Source organism: Clupea harengus, unplaced genomic scaffold (genome assembly GCF_900700415.2).
Source record: "Clupea harengus unplaced genomic scaffold, Ch_v2.0.2, whole genome shotgun sequence".
NCBI lineage: Eukaryota > Metazoa > Chordata > Actinopteri > Clupeiformes > Clupeidae > Clupea > Clupea harengus.
Window position 1 is genome coordinate 103710 of NW_024879595.1, and position 21927 is coordinate 125636.

The following is a 21927-nucleotide window of genomic DNA, read 5'->3' on the forward strand; positions in this document are numbered from 1 at the left end:
TGAGGGAGCAGCATTACCATTGTTGGCCAGCAGGGGTACACTCTCAACATTTAGCAGCATAGCAACTGGTATGTGATCAGTGGTGGCTAGCCCATAACATATCTATATACTTTCCAGTGAGTCATGAGCATCGGCTGTGGTCACAATATGGTCTAGCCAGGAAGTTGTGTGCCACGCTATACACCGCACAACTGGAGCTAAGCTCCAAACAGTAAGGAACGTGTCCATTCTACTCTGTTGGCTAGTCTCTTTTTATTTGCCTCTCGTTACTGTCCACACTGAAGGCTGTGCACTCCTCAGGCTTCTCTGCTGTGCCATTCACCGTATCTACTGCCGGATTCCTTCTTCCCTGGTTGCTGACACGGAGCAGTGGGTGACGTCACCAGGACCGTGCCTAGCAGAGGGAAGTGGCATCGCGGGAGCCACTAATGGACAGTTTTTATTGTTTTTCTTTTATTTGTGGGGATTCGAGGGTCAATCCCCACTTTTTGAACTTTCGTGTTGTCTGTCTTGTGTGTCTGTCTCCTTGCCCCTCCTGCATTTCCATCGCCATTGGGGGTCCCAAGTTAAGGGGGTGCGGGTTGGGCTAGGTTCCAGAGTGGGTCTTGGAAATAGATTGCAGTGCCCAAATATTTTAGAGTGCAGTGGAGTGCCTTCACTTTCCCCTCGCAGTGCCCTAGGTAGACTGTCTGCATTGCCTGATTGTTTGAGGTTGTAAATGTTTACCACGTGTGTTGTGTGACTTGCGCTGCTCGGGTCCCAAGCTTTTGCCCACCCCCATTGACAAAGTGAGGGAGGTTCTTTGCCCCATTAGAGCTGAGCAGGGGAGGGTGTGGGAGACCTTATACATGTTGCTCGGTGTGGGCAATAAATAAAGATATTTATTTTAAACACTGTCCTGGTCTTCTGTGTGGAGTAGGGTGTGGAGAGGTTATATATCCACCTGTGTCGGGTGGAGTTAAGGGTCTCAGTTTCAACCTGTGACAGTTTATAATAATTTAACATTATTGATCAAGAATAAAACTCAAATACTAAAAACAACCAGCACACTATAAACTTTACTGTACACATCACTGTACAAGTACAGGGAGATTGAAACAGCTAGTATGTACTAGTAGGGCAAGTCTGCATCTCACAAAACATATTGTTATTATTACATGACTCGTATAGCCTCAGATTTATTTACGGCACACGCTTATATGCTACCGACTCTCTCACTGTACACACTGTAAGTCCACACTCCCACTGTAAGACCACACTGTAAGTCCACACTCCCACTGTAGACCACACTCCCACTGTAAGACCACACTCCCACTGTACACACTGTAAGTCCACACTCCCACTGTAGACCACACTCCCACTGTAAGACACTGTAAGTCAAGACCACACTCCCACTGTACACACTGTAAGTCAAGACCACACTCCCACTGTACACACTGAAAGACCACACTCCCACTGTAGACACTGTAAGACCACACACCCACTGTAAGACCACACTCCCACTGTAGACACTGTAAGACCACACTCCCACTGTAGACACTGTAAGACCACACTCCCACTGTACACACTGTAAGACCACACTCCCACTGTAGACACTGTAAGACCACACTCTCTGCAAAGGATACTGATCTCAGGAAAAGCATCCAGCCAAAGTGTTTTTTTTCAGCCATGCAGGAGTTTGTTTATTTTGTTCATGTTGACCATTTGTTTTGGTTTTAAACTTGCTTCATGACTTTATCATTTATAATGGTTACCTGCTGTAAGGCATATTATGAAAGGCACTTTTTATAATATCGTTTTAATGTCATACATGAAGCTCAAATGATGAAATTAAAAAGGTTTTCCCCATACTGTGCAGTACAAATTCAAAGGATACAATAACAAACCACCATCTCAGTTTGCTGCTTATTTCTCACCACCAGAGACTGACAGAGTGATCACAGGGAGGATGTATTAGAAATAAATGGAAGCACAAAGACCAACATCACATACATGATGCCGATAGTGAAGAACTACACAAACTATTAATGTGTAAATACATGTTTTTGGTTTGGGTTAAACACAACACATATGAGTAAGAGACTGTGCAGATTTAATGACAGGCCTTTGTGTTCTAGAGTTCACAGGAATTCATTAGGATTCCTGATTAGGTGCGGTTTCCCCAGGTTTCAAGGAGGGAGTCATCCAAGGAGATTCCGTGGAGGTGTAGTTCCAGGTCACACTAGGTTACAGAAGAACTTCTGAAGGATCTTTTTTAAGACCTTAATGTTCTGTCCTGAGGCACAGCTTCATGCCAATGATCTAAACCTGATCCTGAAACCCACACTTGACGCCATGTTCCAATCAAAGACAACGATCTGACCAGTCAATCAAATGTGAGAAGAACAGACTGCTGCTGTTGGACAGTCCAAGCACGACATGTCCACTCTGCCCAAAGACCACTCGGTGGTGCTGGTGGCTCCTCAGGTTCAAAAACTGGGTCCGATCTGAGCAAGGGCGGCTGCTCTGCGGTCCGTGTTCTGGAAGAGGGCTCGGATCAGACCCTTGACCTCGTTGTAGGAGAAGGCGAGCGCCAGTGGACCCTTGCTCTCTGCCCACCTTTGAGAAGAGGGAAAGGAGTTAGAGTGAGGAGAGATCTCAAACATCCACACACAGAACTACAAAGAGCACAGGGCTCAAAGTATAGCAGAGTTAGATGACTAGCAGTCAGAGGAACTCCCCTCTACACCAACAGATTGAGCTCACTTCCAGGTCGTAATGGTTAGCAGTTTCCTAGCGCCTATTTAAAAAGCCTTATCAATGCACTCATAACATCTTATAATGCATGTATGAGGCATTACAACACTTCTTAAACAGATGTAAATATTTATAATAATAGCAAATATTATAAAGGCATTGTTACGATAATGGTAACATGGTATCATATGGTTACATGGTATCATAATGTCCTGGTAGATAATTGAATATTAGGTTAGGGCTAGGATGTCTTATAAGGGCACACACACACACACACACACACACACACACACACACACACACACACACACACACACACACAGACAGACAAGACAGACAAGACAGACAGACAGACCCCCCCCCCCCCCCCCCAAAAAATGATGCTTACCTGTTGAGGATGTCGTTGAGGTTGGCCAGCAGCACCATGGCGAGCTCCTTGAAGGCCATCCACTTGGTGACGTACACAGACACCTCCTCCTGGTACCTCCTGTTCTCCTTCTCCTCCAGCACGGGGGTGAAGACCTGAGGGCCCTGCACCAGGATGTGCTCAAAGAGGCCGTGGAGGAAGTTGGCCTCCTCGGAAGAGATGTCCTACACACCACACACCACACACACACACACACACACACACACACACACACACACACACACACACACACACACACACACACACACACACACACACACACACACACACACACACACACAATACATAAAAACAATACACACACACACCGTTTTAAATTCATGCTCAGGATGAGGTTGATGACAGAGTGTGTGACACAAAAGGGAGATGATCGCTGATGGTGAAGCCAAACAAGGAAAGCAGATATTTTACTCAGTCTGCCTTCATGACATACTGATATTTCATTAAGAGTAGGTCATACACCAGTGAGAACGCTAGAAGCCAATCTGCACACAAACCAAACAAAACCAGAAAAGTAATTTATCTTCCTTGTAAAATGTTTGCACAGGTATTGGCACTAGTAAAACAACTACAACAAACACACACAACCAGACCCAATATCAGCCCAATGTTGGTGGAGAGAGTGAATGTCTGACCTCGAGTGCCAGTATCCTGGCGATGAGCTCGCTGATGGCTGTGTTGAGGAGCGTCCCCATGGCCTTGCAGTAGATGTTCACAGGGAGCACGTCCTGCCACACTCTGCCCACCCTCTTCAGCTGGAGAACCACCTTCATTTAACGGAACACAAAGACAAGTTTCTATCGAAGCTCAGACATACAGCAAACATTATAATAATATATTAGAAAATAAACAAGCTCAGTGAGGTTTGTTAACCATTAGGGATCTATGCTCTAGATAGTGCAGGACTCTGTGTAGTGCAGTAGAGGTCATCACTATAATTCAATAATGATAATTTGATCGATAAAGACTCTTGAAGAACTTGCTCGTGGGTGACACCTGCTGGACACCAGTTCCACTACAGGCATGGCAATCACTAGTCTCAAAGGGTTGGTAATGTGAAGAGAGGAGGAGGACAGTTACAGACAGGGCCATGTAGACTGTATTTTATCTGACGATATATATATGTATTGACTATATATATATATATATATATATATATATATATATTAGTGCTGTCAAACGATTAAAATATTTAATCGCGATTCATCGCAATTTTTTATCTATTCTAAATGTCCCTTCGTTTATGTATTTTTCCATCATTTTATTTTTATTTTAATGCCCTTATCAACATGGAACAGTGGATTGGGTTGCTTTATGCAAATGTTTTATTTTATTGAAAACCAACATTGCCAAACAGGGCGGTACAAAATAAAATTATAAAGTGCACATTTCAGGTCAACAAGGACTCAGCCTATAGTGCAGTTAAACCATGGCTTAATATTTTCTTTTTTCCAAGTTTGCTGGGAACATAGCAGTCAGGCCTCTTATTTCCGAAACAATGAACTGTAACAGTTAGGTTACCAATAAAAGGTAAGCCTACTACTTCTTTGCTTTCAGCCAGCTGCCTGTTGACATTTTCAGACAACAGTGAAGCTCGCTTCTTTTGCACAACACAACTTTTAAAAGTAAACTTTCCATTCAGAAGCTTTTTATCATCCATTTCGCCGTATCGCGCTCACCATTCACTCAAACCGTAACGTTAGCCTACTACACAGTTTGCGAGGCCAAAAAGAATGTAAATCTAAAAAAAAAAAAAAAAAAAAAAAAAAATCGCGTTAATCTCGCGAAAAAAAAATTAACGGCGTTAATAACGCGTTAAACTGACAGCACTAATATATATATAGACGAAATATGTATATATATATTTTTTTTTTTTTTTTTTATTTCAGTCCAACTTGGGTTTGTCTTGTATGGCCAATGATCAGAAACTGAACTCAACTGAAATTAAAATGGCAACCACCAGTAACAGAAGCATTCCAGCATGTAGCAGCAAGAGGCTTGGTGGGATTTATTTATTTATTTATTCTCTCTGAAGCAGAGGTGGACACTGGGGAAGAGGACAAGTACTGTACACACATGACATCACATGGACACAAGTACTGTACACACATGACATCACATGGACACAAGTACTGTACACACACATGACATCACATGGGCACAAAACGCTGCTGGGTTTTAGTGTTGGCGTGGACTCACCTGCCGTACGGCCTTGTTGGCCGTCTCTGAGTTGACCTTGTCCTCCAGGTTGGAGAAGTCCCTGGCGGTGGACAGACTCTCCAGTATCTCCCCTCTAAGCACGCCCATCTGGCTCATGAAGCAGCGAGTGCCTGCAGACACACACACACACACACACACACACACACACACACACACACACACACACACACACACACACACTTAAAGTGTTAAAATGCTCTCATCCTCATGTGGCCTGTGACTTTGTATGTGGTCTTGTCTACACGTTTTCGGATATTTAAAAAAAAATCACCCAGACCTCTGCACATTTAGCACTTCAAGTTATTGTAACCTTCTGGTCGACTGACAATTAATTACTTGGAAAACAGAAATTACATTTGTAAATATTGCATTATATTAAATGTGAATATGACATGTAACATGCAACTATATGTGGTTGTTTCGTTAGTGATTGTAACAAATCCTCATGACTACACATCATAGCAACGTTAACAATCAAGCTAGACATGCTATGCTATGTCTTTTTAATTATGTGTATTTTTAACACCTTAAAATCTTTTAGTTAAACGATGTCAACATATTAAGAGACGAATAACATCAATGGAATGAACTAGAAGAGCACTTGGAGAGCGCTGGACCTCTAACAAGGCCAAAGGCCATCACTTGCAACATGAGCGTCAGTGAAAACACATTTGTGGATTTACCCCTTGATTCGCTCCAAAATTCTATGGGTTCTTAGCCCATGCTACAAGTTTCATGAATATCACAATCTCAGCACAATTTCCTCACACTAACAATTCAATTTTTTGTCTTTGTTTTTTTTCCCAATATACATTTACTTTACCCTCTCATCTCCCATGGTCTTCTCTCATTGCGCTTCTGCGTTCGTCCTGCCCTTACCTTGTCTTCTCAGACTGGGGACGAGGTCCACGAAGGAGCAGACGGTGTAGTCGGTGGTGAACACCGGGCCAAAATGGTGACCCAGTGTGATGAGGTGGTGGGCCAGGAACATGCAGTCGTTATGATGGATAGCTGCCAACTGGGGTAGCTTCAGCAAGCTCTCTCTACAAAGACATGAGATTCATTTCATTCAGCACTTTCTTCCATTGCAAGATGTATGTTAACCCCTTCTAGTCCAACATCTTATTGCAAAATATCAGTAATTTGAAAGGATTAGAAAGGATGCTTTTACTTGCTTGCATAAAAGCTTAAAAAAAGCCCTTCTATTACATGGGAATAATACCTGCCTATGTGATTCCATTCAGCCCGCAGACATGTTAATAAAGTTATGCATACTTCTTATATGTTTGTGTTGTAAGGGTTTTGTGTTAAGGCCCATCTAGCACACAAAGCATTAATTGACTTTGGGGACTACATAGTTCACACTTAATTACAATGTATTTAATAGCACTAATAATACTTCTAATAATAATAATAATAATAATAATAATAATAATAATAGGGTGTAACTGGAGTTAGGATTAGTAGCATGCAGTTACCTGAGGAGAACATAGTATTACTACGTACTAAGTACTTTATGCAGACTTAATATGAAGTGGGACTGAACAGAATCATATAGAAACATCCCTAGAGTAAGTAAGTAAGCTCCTGATTAGAGAAAAACCTAAGAGGCCAAATCATGAGAACTTACTCGTGATATGTGGGAACAACGTTGCAGAACAAATGGAATATGTTCCTCACGGCATACAGGATCTGGATGGCACTGGGAACACACATATTGGCCTTATAACAGGTTTGACATCTTACTATTGTGTTGGACACACTGAACACACATATTGGCCTTATAACAGGTTTGACATCTTACTATTGCACCACACCCTGCCTGCCTTGCAGTGCACCTCACAGAAACATACATGAACACGTCTAAAGTGTCCATCCATACCATGCTGCACCATAACTTGGATGATTGCACAAACACAAACACACACACACCTTCAATATATGCTGCCACATTGCACCACATCCTTTCTATCTTGCAGTGCAGCCACATGCAATTAACACACGTGACTACGAGGGCCCCTCGTTTACCTTGTGTTGCACACACATCCACACACTTAAACACACACTGTCACACATGACGTCCCCCCCAGTACCTTGTGTTGGAGCGGTCAGCAGCCTCGGCCAGTGTGGTGATGGCCAGCTCCAGGATCTGCTGTGCAGAGCGGCTGACGCGGCAGGCAGGGAGGGCCATGGTGCGCGCCTCCATCTGCTGCTGCTGCTGATCCCCCGGGGCCTCCAGGGCCAGGGCCAGGGTAGGAGCCTCCGCCTTCGGGCCGCCCCGCTTCCTCTTGTCCCCCGCGGGGCGGGGCATCGCCGGGAGAGACAGCTTGTAGTCGGGGGAGATCTACAATTGCCACAACGAGGGAGAGGGCATTTAAAAAAGACAGGAGTATTTTTCAGATCATGTGTGCTTAAAGAGGATCTGTTATTCTCATTTTCAGTGTTCATAATTATATTCTGGGGGTCTACTAGGAATACAGTCATAGTCAACATCCTAATCAATCCACATCAAAAGTGATTTTTGCCCTTGGAATAATTTGGGACACGAGCAGCAAATCAAAAATGTTTATGTGCCTGTAAGTGTACGAGAGCAAGACAGGACAACAAGACGACTTAAGGACAGCAAATGTGATGGGACGAGACGCGAGAAAATCTTTTAGTCTTCACACTGAGGGAGACCAAACGAACACCAAGCGAACATCAAACAAACGTGTCGGCTGGCTCCTCACTTAGGGAGACCAAAACGAACACCAAACAAACGTGTCGGCTGGCTCCTCACTTAGGGAGACCAAAACGAACACCAAACAAACGTGTCGGCTGGCTCCTCACTTAGGGAGACCAAACGAACACCAAACAAACGTGTCGGCTGGCTCCTCACTTAGGGAGACCAAACGAACACCAAACAAACGTGTCGGCTGGCTCCTCACTTAGGGAGACCAAACGAACACCAAACAAACGTGTCGGCTGGCTCCTCACTTAGGGAGACCAAACGAACACCAAACAAACGTGTCGGCTGGCTCCTCACTTAGGGAGACCAAACGAACACCAAACGAACACCAAACAAACGTGTCGGCTGGCTCCTCACTTTGACGGTGTCGTGGATCTCGGAGGTCATGAGGCGGCGTGCCTCCACGATCACATCCTGGCACTTCCTGCTGATGAAGTGGCGGTTGTAGTTCTGGGCGTACTTCAGCAGGTCCGTGGCCTCCTCCCTCAGGTAGCCCATCTCACGCAGGGATCCCTCAAAGCCCTGGGTCTGGGTGATCACCTGCAGGACGAGAGCACTTCTATATTATTGCGTTTTTATTTCATTTCTAAAAACACATTTTCACTGATATTTGTACAAAGCATCAGAAAAAGGCAGCCTAGAAAAAGTGCTCTCGGGCTTATTGGGAGGCCAGTACTGAGGACACCTATATTTATTTGGGTTAGGCTTACAGTTGGACACCTATATTTATTTGGGTTAGGCTTACAGATGGACACCTATATTTATTTGGGTTAGGCTTACAGATGGACACCTATATTTATTTGGGTTAAGCTTACAGTTGGACAGCTATATGTATTTGGGTTAGGCTTACAGTGGGACAGCTAGCTCAGTCCAAGCCCCACGTAAATTCTTATGCTCTTGGAATCAATAGGGCATTTCTTAGGTCATTTGTAGAGTTGTGTAAAAAAAGCTATTTCCCTTCCCTACCAGTCATAGTTTATTTAACAAACATTTTGATTTTAATTATTACATTTTTAAATAAGAAATTCTTGCAGATAACTGTTTTTATACTATACTTTGGGGGCATAACTGATGGATGCAGTGATGGGGTTTCGTCATGTTGAAGGGGTCTCCTCCACCTTGGTGTCTTGGAGGAGTCAGGTAATATGTCTCTCTCCACCGGAGTTGCAGACCTTAAACACCTCTGTGTGAGTCCCAGTCACAGTGAGGTCAATGCCCCAACGCCTCACCTCAGAGTACTTGTCGAGCTGGCTGCTCTTGGCTGGGATCGAGTGCACCAGGCAGTCCTGGATAATGTTCTCCGACAGCTCCTCCCAGATCAGGTCGCCCAGCATCTCACACACCTTCTGCTCCCCCACCAAGGCATCTGTCAGAAAGACCTGCGTGTAACCACCAGAACTACATTTCCCACAATGCACAAGCCATCCTGTATGCTTTACTAAAATACATCTGCTAGATCAAAAGTTAGTGAAGGGGGTTGAAAATACACGCTGAGGCATTGTGGCTGACAACACTGAACAAACTACAGGGTGTGTGTGTGTGTGTGTGTGTGTGTGTGTGTATCAGTCGGAGACACATACTGAAGGGGTGCCCGTGTAGGGCCTTGAGGACGGCGAGGACCTGCTGGTAGAGCTCTGGGGGCTCACGGTGCTGTGCGACGGTCTCGCGGCTGGTGAGGCTGATAGCCGTGAACGCCACGCCGCAGGGTGACAGCTGCTCCGTCACCTCCACCACCAGAGCCGGGTGGAGGATCACCGGCCTCAACATGTACTTCACCAGCAGCTGGGCTGAAGCACCACCACAGGGGCCACGTCCAGAGAGAAGAGATTCCAGTTAATCATGTTATCATTTCATTAAACTGGAATAGCTTCGCTACATCAAGTACAGAGAGAAAAGATCATGTTATCATTTCATTAAACTGGAATAGCTTCGCTACATCAAGTACAGAGAGAAAAGATCATGTTATTATTTCATTAAACTGGAATAGCTTTGCTACATCAAGTACAGAGAGAAGAGATCATGTTAATCATGTTATAATTTCATTAAACTTGAATAGCTTTGCTACATCAAGTGCACCAAGTACATCATCGCTCAGACAATGGATTCCATATCCCAGGTTCTATACCCTTGCTTTGCTATGCACAACAATACACTATTCCACTGGGTTGAGCAACACACTTGAGATGAACTTTTATTTCGCTTTCACTAAACTGGGCATTATAGTAATTGGTGTCACGGGTGTGCCTGAAATTTAGATCTCTCTGTGTATGTGTTTGTGTGTGTGTATAGCGTTATTTTTTAGCGTTGTTTTTCTCCCACCCATTCTCAGACTGTTGTCCCTAGAAACGGCCTTGGTCGGCAAAGACCCGCCCCTACTCTGCCTCTGATTGGCTCTGACCCTGATGTTATTCTTCTGAATCGGGGTGGGGGAGGGGGGAATAAGGCATGTGTGAAAACGCACCCTGTACCTCCTTAAGCGACATCACAACCTCAAAATATACCGCTAATTCAATTACAAATCTGTATAGGCATTAACAAAAAAAAGTAACACTTAAAATGTATTATTGCAGCGCTAAAACGCTAAAGATTTTGGGTGCACCTAATGGAAAAGTTTAGACACCAGTGCAACCAACGTAAACATTTTAGTCTAGAGCCCTGCTAATTTAACATCCTTTGTTCTCCTGGGCACCCTGCCCAGTCCAGAGCCCTGCTCATTTACCATCATTTGTTCTCGTGTGGTCCCTGCCCAGTCTAGAGAACTGAAACAGGCCTTGATGAGACTTAATAACTCTGTTTACCGAACTGCTTGATCTTGCGCTGGAGGTCTCCGCGGACGGCGAGCGCCTGCAGGACGTTGGCCAGGTCGGGCTCGTAGGCCTTGCCCTCTCGGCTCAGGTGCAGCTTCACGCCCAGGAAGGCCTCTGGAGAGGTGAGCTCTACACGCGGAGAGAATGAGAAGTGTGTGAGGCTCAAACAAACACACACACACACGCGCACACACACACACACACACACACACACACACACACACACACACACACACACACACACACACACGTATAAAGCAAACATACAATCTGCTTCTTACAGAGGCTTCTGTTCTATCTAGCAATAATAACATCTCCCTCTAGCTCACACACATACACATATTGTTCTGTTCCAGGGATTTATTCTCTCTCTGATTCGAACAGGAATATCTCTCTTTCTCTCTGATTCTAACAGCAATCTCTCTCTCTCTGTCTGATTCTAACAGGAATCTCTCTCTCTCTCTCTCTCTCTCTCTCTCTCTCTCACAGGAATCTCTCTCTCTGTCACCTTTAGTTGTTGGGGGCAGGGTCCACGTGACCATCTTGGCCCACTCATCCCCCAGGTGGTAGAGGAGGGTCTCCTTCTGGATGGTCAGCTCTGACATCAGCACTCTCAGCAGGGGGATCTCTGCACTGCTGCACATCTTCACCTTCGACACGGCGTCCTGAGCCTGCAGAGAGCAACAGCACATTACACACACACACACACACACACACACACACACACACACACACACACACACACACACACACAGCGTCCTGAGCCTGCAGAGAGCAACCGCACATTACACACACACACACACACGGCGTCCTGAGCCTGCAGAGAACAGCACATTGCGCACACACACACACACACACACACACACACACACACACACACACACACACACACACACACACACACACACAGCGTCCTGAGCCTGCAGAGAGCAACAGCACATTACACACACACACACACACACACACACACACACACGGCGTCCTGAGCCTGCAGAGAGCAACAGCACATTACACACACACACACACACACACGGCATCCTGAGCCTGCAGAGAGCAACCGCACATTATACACACACACACACACACACACACACACACACACACACACACACACACACACACACACACACACACACACACGGCGTCCTGGGCCTGCAGAGAGCAACCGCACATTACACACACACACACACACACACACACACACACACACACACACGCGCACACACACGGCGTCCTGGGCCTGCAGAGAGCAACCGCACATTATACACACACACACACACACACACACACACACACACACACACACACACACACACACACGTACACACACACACACACGGCGTCCTAAGCCTGCAGAGAGCAACAGCACATTACACACACACACACACACACACACACGGCGTCCTGAGCCTGCAAAGAGCAACAGCACATTATACACACACACACACACACACACACACACACACACACACACACGGCGTCCTGGGCCTGCAGAGAGCAACAGCACATTATACACACACACACACACACACACACACACCTTTCCCAATAAATCCCTTCTCTCCGCAAGTCATAGCTATTACCTGCACCCTCCAGTGGTGGTGAAGCAACCTCTCTGCTCACTGTCTGAAAGACTGGGTGGTTTGAGTTTACTGGATGTGAAAATCTTAAAACTACCTTATTGCTCCAAAGACATGGCTATGTCCACACACCGCATAGAGACACTCTAAAATGACACACTCTCAGAGGGATATGTGCATGGCCAAAATGTATTCTCTGTGAAAATGGCACAGGTGAATCTGAAGTCTATTGGCTGCCACTGCTAGTCAAGCTGACAGCCAGGTAACAAAGTATCATGGACAGACTGCTCATTGGCTATCAACCTTATACTTATATGGAAGCTACATTGTTTGTTTTACAAATTAGAATAACAATATAGATATATTCTAACAATATAGAGTGCAAGAGGTAATTATTTTTTCAAAGCACTTTTTTTTCTAGCTTTTAAAACTGTAGGTACTACCTTCTCATGCTGTTTTCCGCAGCGAGTAGGTATTTCCTCTGCCGTATGGCCTTATGGAACTCACACACACACACACGCACCCACACAAAACACACACACACACACACACACACACACACACACACATACCTTCTCATGCTGTTCCGCAGCCAGCACGTATTCCCTCTGCCGCATGGCCTTATGGAACTCTTTAAGTGCATTGTCAAACTAGGGACACAGGAATAGGTGTAGGCAAATGTCATCATGTACTGAACATTCAAAATAACAGAATTAGCATGCAGAAGAAGGCCAGTGTAGCCCAAAACATATCAGCCCAGATGTCTTCTGCAGGGAACCTAAGGTAATGGGAACTACAAGTTGTGGGATATTTTCATATGAATAAGGAATGGATTTACCAGATACCTGTTGAATCAGTGTAGCCTGGTGACCTAAGGTTAAAATGGGTGTGGTATTGTATACCATGGAAGCTTTCTGATTGGATGGAGTCAGGTTAGAGATCAGGATATTATTGGTTACAGGGTTAGCCATTCATGGCTGGAGTGGGAGTGTCAGGTTAGGTTTTAAAGATGTTGGCGCGAATGTAATTTGGCAGATCTATTTCCGGTATACATCTCTTTGCTGTGGCTTAATGTACTACAGTAAATCCGTTGGAACAACACGTCCTGAGTCTTGACTTTCTGATTGTGAAAATAGTTTAAGACTTTGAATTGGCCACCACAAAGTTCCATGTAGCTGTACTGTTATGTAGCAAGGTGCTAAAAACACATCAGGGCCTTTGGTTTAATACCCAGGGATCACACACACACTGATATATATTTGCACTGTACTGTCAGTTGCTTTGGATGAAAACGTCTGCTGAATGAATAAAGGCCAACGTAGCTCACCTCCACCAGATGTTGGCAAAGGTTGAGGACCACTTTGGTCCTCCCCAGCTGTGCACCCAGTCTAGTGAACTCTGTCACAGACTTATTGAGATCCTGGTGGACCTGTAACACAACACACATTCTTAAAAGACGGCGGTATACTGCTTACACACACACACACACACACACACACACACACACTGAGCCAAGTACAAGCAAAGTTCAATAATCATCAATTCTTCACTGCCTAGTGATCCTGCTATTCACCATTTAAAAACACACACTGGTAATTGAGGCCATTAAACATGATGATAAAGGTTTTGAATTAGACAGAATATATAAACCCACACTGCATCAAGTGGAATGAGTAGTGGAATAAGTAGTGGAATACTCATTGAAATGTCACAGCATTGCAAATGTGACAATATCTATAATAGCATGTCAAGATTTCACATGGATGATTATTTGCTAATGGCCATCTCTAAGATCCCTGATGTCAGTAATGCGCTGAAGTTACCTCGTTCTCAATGACGTCTCTGATATCATCAATCTCTTTGTACATGCCGTCCACATCTCTGCCCAGTCTCTCGGCGAGGTCGTAGGTGGGTAAGAAGTTATCATATTCCTTCTTTATCATGTACGTTGCCTCAGCCTGGTAAGGAAAAGTGAGTCACATATGGACAAAATAGCGTTAAAACCGCCCGTTCGGGTAAGGAACACTTCAGTTAGCATTGATTAAAGTACCCAGGGTTATGTTACAACAACTTAACTCAAACGCTGGGACCAAATGTTTTGGCTCAAGCTGATATGTGCTGAAAAATCAATGATGCACATCATATGCGACTAGCTTAAGTTAGATGATTCAGCGAGGACAGAGCTAAGGAGAGTTAAGTAACAACCGGCTTATACTTCACAGTTTATGCCCATGTAAAATAGTTTTGTTGTTTTCTCATCCAGCATATTAAATTGTTATAACGCACCCAGCTAAATGTGACACGTCACTTTGTGAGTTTGACCAAGTCAAGGCCATAGTCGAGTTATGCTAGCTAGGTACGGTAACGTTACAGCGTATTGTTGATATATATATGGAAAATCTAACGTGGATTTAAGCAGAACTATTAGTTAGGATAACGTGAACCATTTTAGCTGGCGCTGACAATGCAGCCTGTCGAACATAAGGAATAAACTATCGCTAACTGGTTAGATTATTAAGTCCAACGTTACAGAAACCTAAGCTAACATGGCTGGCTAACGTATGCTATAGTAGCGTACTTGCAACAACTGCTACATGTCAAATAGTTCAGTTAATAAGTGCAGTTCAATAATAGTAATGAAGATGTTACGCCTATTGCAACTATTAATAAATTTCATGATTTCCGAAAAACTACTTTATTTTTTAGATTCAAGTAGCTGCACAGCAAATGTCAGATGGCGGCTACGATGGCTGGCATGAGAGTATAAAACAATGTATAACTAGTTCACAGACCTTAATGTCATCCGATTTTCTAGTTAATTTGGAGATCTTGGTCATTAGGTCATCCTTTTCCAGCTTGCCAGAACTAGCAAGCACTTCTGTCACAAACGAAGTCATATTTTACTTGCTGCTTGTCATTCGCGTTGACAGCTGACTTGCCTTGCCAAATTTTTGGCTAACACTGGCTAGCCTGTAAAATGGATTAACTGTTTTCGCCCGCGTAGTCATTTGCTTCTTCTTCTGCTTTCAAAATTTTGAACAACACACATGCATGCTATATCGCCACCAACTGAAGTGGAGTACGAAATGCAAAACAAGGAAATAAAGAACTCCTTGCTATGTCCTAACAAATACATCACATTCCTTAAGCTATGGATAAAACTTCGACGTAATCGTGAACAATTCAGAATATTAAACTATTTAATTTCAGTTCAACTCTATCCCCTTTCTATGAAAAACTATTTCTAGGCTACATCTGACTGCACGATTAAGACTAGTGGTGGCAATCTGTCGCCCTCTGTCTGAAACAAATATTAGTTTTGAAATTGTGGAAATCTTAAAGCCACCTTATGGCTCCACCGACATGACTATGTCCTCTGTAAGGTTAATGGTACAATTCACAAGCCAATAAGTACTATCAGGGAGCAGTGAAATACATGTAATTAAACTAGTAGTTTAATTATATCTTGAATCAAGTACTGATTTATTAACAAACGTCTCATGCTATTTTAGAAGACCTGGCTAACTGAGTAATCCTGCTTGGTGCACTGCCCCCAACTGGGTTCTAGTCTCTGGAAGGCAGGTGTCTGACTGCTGGGCATTGTGTACAAAGCCAAAGCTGACATTCCTTGCATCTTCCCATGAATAGTTGGGGGTTTTATTTGGTTTATGTATGACGTGTACAAGTAGGCCGTTTTTGCAATAAACTCAATTGAGTGGCATTTTTTGCTGTCATGTGACTTTTTGTAGTATTTTGTTATCATTTCATATCACATGCACATTGTCAATTTTATATATTTTTTTTTTTACAAAGTAGTTTGATCTAACTAGCTTTAAGCAGCTTTGGTCAACCAAACTAGATTTCTCCCTAGGGTAGCTTTACTGTAGTTGAACTTCATCTTTTGTGAAGTAATTAGTTGCTACTGTACGTTGCTAGTTGCTATGCTTTCAAAGGAGCTTCCCCAACACTGCCAATAAGACACGTCACTTATCAAATTTGACCACATATTTGCTGCAAACATGTAACAAATGTTGTTTACTATAGCTTAATACGGTTAATAGACACAAAACACTAATGAAGGAAGATGCCCGCTTGAAAACCCCAGTGAAATGCTCACCAAAGCAGCCTTATTGATGCTGTGTCCTGCTGCTCAGGGTTTATGGCTGGCCAATCATGTTGTTGTGTTTAGCACTTGTGGGCTACAGAGAATGCATGTTGTACTGTAAAGTAGTGCCTCTCCTGAACAGATCCCATGTTCAACATGTGGCGCATGTTCCAGCCGTCTCCAGCCAGTACTGCGTTATTGTTGTCTCCTGCAGCGCAGGATCTATGGTTGTGGCAGTGAGAGGATTGGCCGCTGTGGGAAGTCCCCAACCAACAGTACAAGGCATTGAACATACAGTATGTTCCTGTGTATAACTAAAACGTTGTGAAAATCTAAAAATCTCAAATGTCTGATAAATCTACTCACTGTGTCCCTGTGTTGTTTTGGGTGGAAAACTCACTCATATTTACCTAATGATATTTAATAACTACTTGCACTGATCTATGATTTTAAAAACAGGGTTTTTAGTATGAATCAGTGGGTTCCATGTGCTTTCCTTGCCCCTTTGTCCCTCTGTTCCCGCCCCTCTCGTTACTGCCTGTTGTGTCTCGTAGTCCTGTGTATTAAACCCTCTGTTCATCATATGTCAATGTTCATGTTCACGTCAGGTTCATGGGTGCCTGCTGTTTTTGCTGTTCATCCTGTTCTTGTATGAAACCTGCCTCGTAAGTCAAGAATCCTTATTTTGATTTAAACCTGTTCGAGTTGGCATTTGGGACCTACCTAAGCAAAGCATGACATCATACCGTTGGTATGGTGTTCATCAAATTAAATGATTTTAATAGAGATGACATTCCATTCTAATGAGGCGCGGTTGCCATAACGACTCCTAAACTGGGGCGCGAAAGCGTTGTTGACCTACTACTATAGGTAAATGACAGAGAGACTTTTTGAACACTTGTTGCAACGGTGCTTGCTCGATTACGCTTTCGGGAAACACGTTCCAGGAACACAGGCCAGATGACAGCTGCTGATACATGACAGATACAGCACATACACAGCCAATAGGGTGTTTCAATACAAACACATATCAATAACTGATATGTGTTGTGATGTGATATGTCCTGTCTTGTCTGTTCACCCTACTTTCTTACACGATAATCGACCGGATGAGATTAAAACACACTGATTGGACCATGCGTTTTAATTCCATTAATTTCCCTCCTACTTTGAACAATGAGAGAATTCATGTGTTTGATACAGCGCCTGTGTTGTAGCACTATATACTCAATGGCCAGTTTATTAGGTACACCTAGCAAAAAACGAATGTAGTCTAATACAACAGTACTGCAATACATCTCCCTTCATGACTGTTATAATGTTCAGTTTATGTCTAACGAGTTCAAGTGAGGTGGATACTCAACTGTGTGTGTCAGTGCATAACAATACCCCTCCTATTATGTTTGGGGTCAATTTGACCCCATTCAATGTTTAACGTCTCTAAATAAATGTTTGACATAATTTGTTTTGCTTCATATTTAATGACTTTTCCTAATTTAATGGGGACAACTGGGTAAACACAAAATGAACATGATAATATGTTTTCAATGTCCTGTACACATACTTTACACATAGGTGTTGCTTGGGGTCAATTTGACCCCAGGCTGTTTTAATTGTATAAAGTATATAAGAAATATCAACTTTTTTCATCACATTGTTACTTTTCTTGATAAAATAAATAGTTTTTTATTCCAAATGTTATAGATAACAACAATATGTACTTAGAAATAATATGAAGCCATAAAAACACCAGAAGGATATCTCTTTCCAATTTTAGGTCAATCAGTGAGATTTTATGGGGATCTGCATATTTCTCCATAGTCGCGTAACATGTATTCTGGATGTATAAAGGGAGTGGGTGGGGATATTGTTTTATTTTTAAGGGCTATTTAGGTAGTCAACAAACAAACCTTAAGTACCTGACACATAAACTTTGGTAAAAAAAAAACATTATGATAATTTTTTGGAGGTTTATATTGCTGGGGTCAAATTGACCCCAAGCATAATAGATGTGGGTAAAATTTGAACATAATAGGAGGGATACAAAAACAGCACCACAAACTCCAAAATGAACACGCAGTTGAATCAACATCTCTCTAAATTAGTTTAAACAAATAGTATAACCTTCATGAAGCTAAGATTTATTGCAGGACTGGTGTATTAGGCTGCATTTGTTTTAGCTCAGTGTCAGATAAACTGGCAACTAAATGTATTTCACTGATCATGGATGAGAACCATAAATAAATAAATCTATGTCCTGCACTTCTCTTTTCCTCCACAAGAGGGAGTCATCTTCCTGTAGTTCAGTGTTTCACCATTGGACATTGTGGCTCCCAAAGTTGAGAACAAAGGTCAACACAAGTCATTCATGTGTTTGATACAGCGCCTGTGTTGTAGCACTATATACGTACCCAATGGCCAGTTTATTAGGTACATCTAGCAAAAACGAATGTAGTCTAATACAACAGTACTGCAATACATCTCCCTTCATGACTGTTATAATGTTCAGTTTATGTCTAACGAGTTCAAGTGAGGTGGATATTCCATTTTAGAGTATGTAGTTTGCGGTGCTGTTAAACTGTATTGAAGTAAACACAAAGGTGTTTCTGTTAGTTGGCCTATCCTCACTAGCTGAAATGGAGTGGTCAACATGTGTTCAAGTTCAAGTTCAAGTATTTGTATTCGTCACATACAACAAATGTAGTGAAATGTAAAAGGGTCTACGCTCCACACTGCGCAAAAATAAAATAAAATAAAATAAATGTAATTAAATTTAAATAAATAAATTTAAAAAAGGTGCTGCATTTAAAAATTTGAGATTAAGTGTCAGTGCATAACAATACAAAAACAGCACCACAAACTGCAGCCTCCAAAATGAACACGCAGTTGAATCAACATCTCTCTAAATTAGTTTAAACAAATAGTATAACCTTCATGAAGCTAAGATGTATTGCAGGACTGGTGTATTAGGCTGCATTCATTTTAGCTCAGTGTCAGATAAACTGGCAACTAAAGGTATTTCACTGATCATGGATGAGAACCATAAATAAATAAATCTATGTCCTGCACTTCTCTTTTCCTCCACAAGAGGGAGTCATCTTCCTGTAGTTCAGTGTTTCACCATTGGACATTGTGGCTCCCAAGGCCAGACAAGTTGAGATTGAGATCAAAGGTCAACACAAGTCTTTCAACCAAAGGTAGCACACACTCACACACAAACAAACAAACAAGCAAACACACGATCAGCAAAACAAAAAGAATGACTAATAAATACACAATATGATCAATCCACAATGTATACAGTCTGCTGATTGCACAACACCAGGCCTAAGCAGCAATCACTTCTTGCTTGCAGATACTTGCGAGAAATACTTCTGACTCAATAGCAAGACATGCGGTGCAATAAATGTGCAATAAAACTCTGCATGTAAAACCTGTAGTGTGATCACTTACATGGAGGGTCCTGGCCATGTGTCCCTCTTCCCCCACCGTAGTGTGATCACTTACCTGGCCATGTGTCCCTCTTCCCCCACCGTAGTGTGATCACTTACCTGGAGGGTCCTGGCCGTGTGGCCCTCTGCCCCCACCGTAGTGAGATCACTTACCTGGAGGGTCCTGACCGTGTGTCCCTCTGCTCTCACCCCTCCCTTATTTCACCTTGAAAACACGACAACTGACTTGAGTCAAAACGACTCGTGATTTTTTTTATTTGCGACTACTAAATGTGATTAGGGTGGCCATCTTCAATGTGAAAAAAGGGGACACCTACCTACTATACTATGCAGGTGGCACTATGCACTTCCCTATTGTCTGTTCCTAGTATCAATGGAGTTTACTTTTCATTAAGCAGTTTAAAACATGTACACCAGTCAGTATGTTACATTACACGAGCATAGTACAAGTGTATGTCCGAGTCCCGTCACCACAACTGCCATTCATTGGTCAATGATGGAACATGTGATCATAATGTGGGGCATACCAGGTGAACATAACCTTTGAGATCTTCCATATTTTGCAAAAAGAGTTTATCAATTGTGACATCCTAAGGTTCTTTTTTAGTATTCTCTTGGGTGAGGACTTTACTTTTGTGCCCTGCAGCTAAACCAACATGTACTTGGTTAAAAGGTACTAAACCAACATGTACTTGGTTAAAAGGTCAAATCCGTAATTCAGCCAATTTCTCTTCACGGCCTCTAGGTGGCTGATCAGTTTTTGCACTGTAAAAAACTCCACGGAATTGGTTTGATTGGCTGTTGAGCTCAAATATCAACAACCTAAACCCAATCGAGGACTGCATCTTTAAGTGGCTATAACTCATGCTTTATTCTCAGATAATTAACAGGGAATGAACAACACACAGTACCTGATAAGCAATTAAGACATTGGCTGCAGTCTTTCTGAGCTGTAGCCAAAGAGCATACGGTAGCAGTGCAGAATAATTCATCATACATTGAAAGTTTTGAAGTCCTTAAGTCGTACACAAAAGACAGATCATTTCTTTGATGTATTTATTGTACAGACAGTGCAGAGTGATCCAGGGTGATTCACAGAAAGTATGTTTGACCAAAGCAGCAGAAAACATATGTGTACATGAGTGCTTTGGTTTGAAAGACATATTTGGTGCTTAGCTGTTAATTGGCCTGCTCTAGTTAAATACATGTATCACCGGTAAGATCAGGACTCATAATTCCACTTGGGCAAGAATATCCTCCCTTCTTTCAGAGCATACAGTAGATGATTCAGAATCAATGATTACCAGACAGTGGAAGTGGAAAACAGTGTCAGTTGCCATGACGCTGAGTTCAAGGTTCCATTTGTTTTCAACACATCACTTCCACAGAACCTAAACACAGACTCCTGAAAGCTTATTTTCTCTCTCTCTCCTCGTCATCAACAAATGAAACCAATCTGGCATCCTTCTCTCCCCCCTCAATACCCGCTGACAAACACCAACCGTGCCGAGTGGGCCAAGTCCGCCAGGTAGATCAGCAGGTTGAGCGCCGTGAGCACTGCCACGGCGACCACCTTATCCCAGGCGCACGTGCCGGGGCTGGAGCAGTAGGCGGGCCGTGACCCCCTGTTACTATAACGACTGTCGAACTGGAAGACCGGCCAGATGATGGTCGCCGTGAGATACATGGCCACAGCCAGGAAGGAGTAGGCAGACAGGAAGCGGGAGAAGGGGAACGGGAGACAGCCGGTGCACTCGCCCACGCACAGCACCACCACGGCGGCCGAGAGCACGAAGCAGATGATGTACACGGCCAGGCACCACTTGAGCGCGGGGTAGCGGTCGTAGGACACGGGCTCGCTGATGAACACGA

At 43.3% G+C, this 21927-nt stretch overlaps 2 protein-coding genes across 2 annotated transcripts; both read right to left on the reverse strand.

Annotated features, from left to right (window-relative positions):
- Positions 1-1782: 1782 nt before the first annotated feature.
- zw10 (zw10 kinetochore protein) lies at positions 1783-15489 on the reverse strand. Its single transcript, XM_042704175.1, has 16 exons — positions 15291-15489; positions 14322-14456; positions 13826-13927; positions 13071-13148; positions 11427-11589; positions 10910-11047; positions 9692-9898; positions 9341-9477; positions 8469-8651; positions 7477-7727; positions 7014-7085; positions 6263-6426; positions 5363-5493; positions 3799-3930; positions 3125-3327; positions 1783-2598 (listed from the first exon to the last, which is right to left on the reverse strand). The coding sequence occupies exons 1-16, from the start codon at positions 15393-15395 to the stop codon at positions 2469-2471; spliced, it is 2331 nt and encodes a 776-aa protein (XP_042560109.1). The 5' UTR covers positions 15396-15489; the 3' UTR covers positions 1783-2468.
- A 5608-nt stretch (positions 15490-21097) lies between these two features.
- LOC122129136 (myeloid-associated differentiation marker homolog) lies at positions 21098-21925 on the reverse strand (the record flags this gene model as incomplete). Its single annotated transcript, XM_042704181.1, has 1 exon — positions 21098-21925. A coding segment is annotated over one exon (393 nt), but the record flags the coding sequence as incomplete, so codon positions are not given.
- Between the last annotated feature and the right edge of the window lie 2 nt (positions 21926-21927).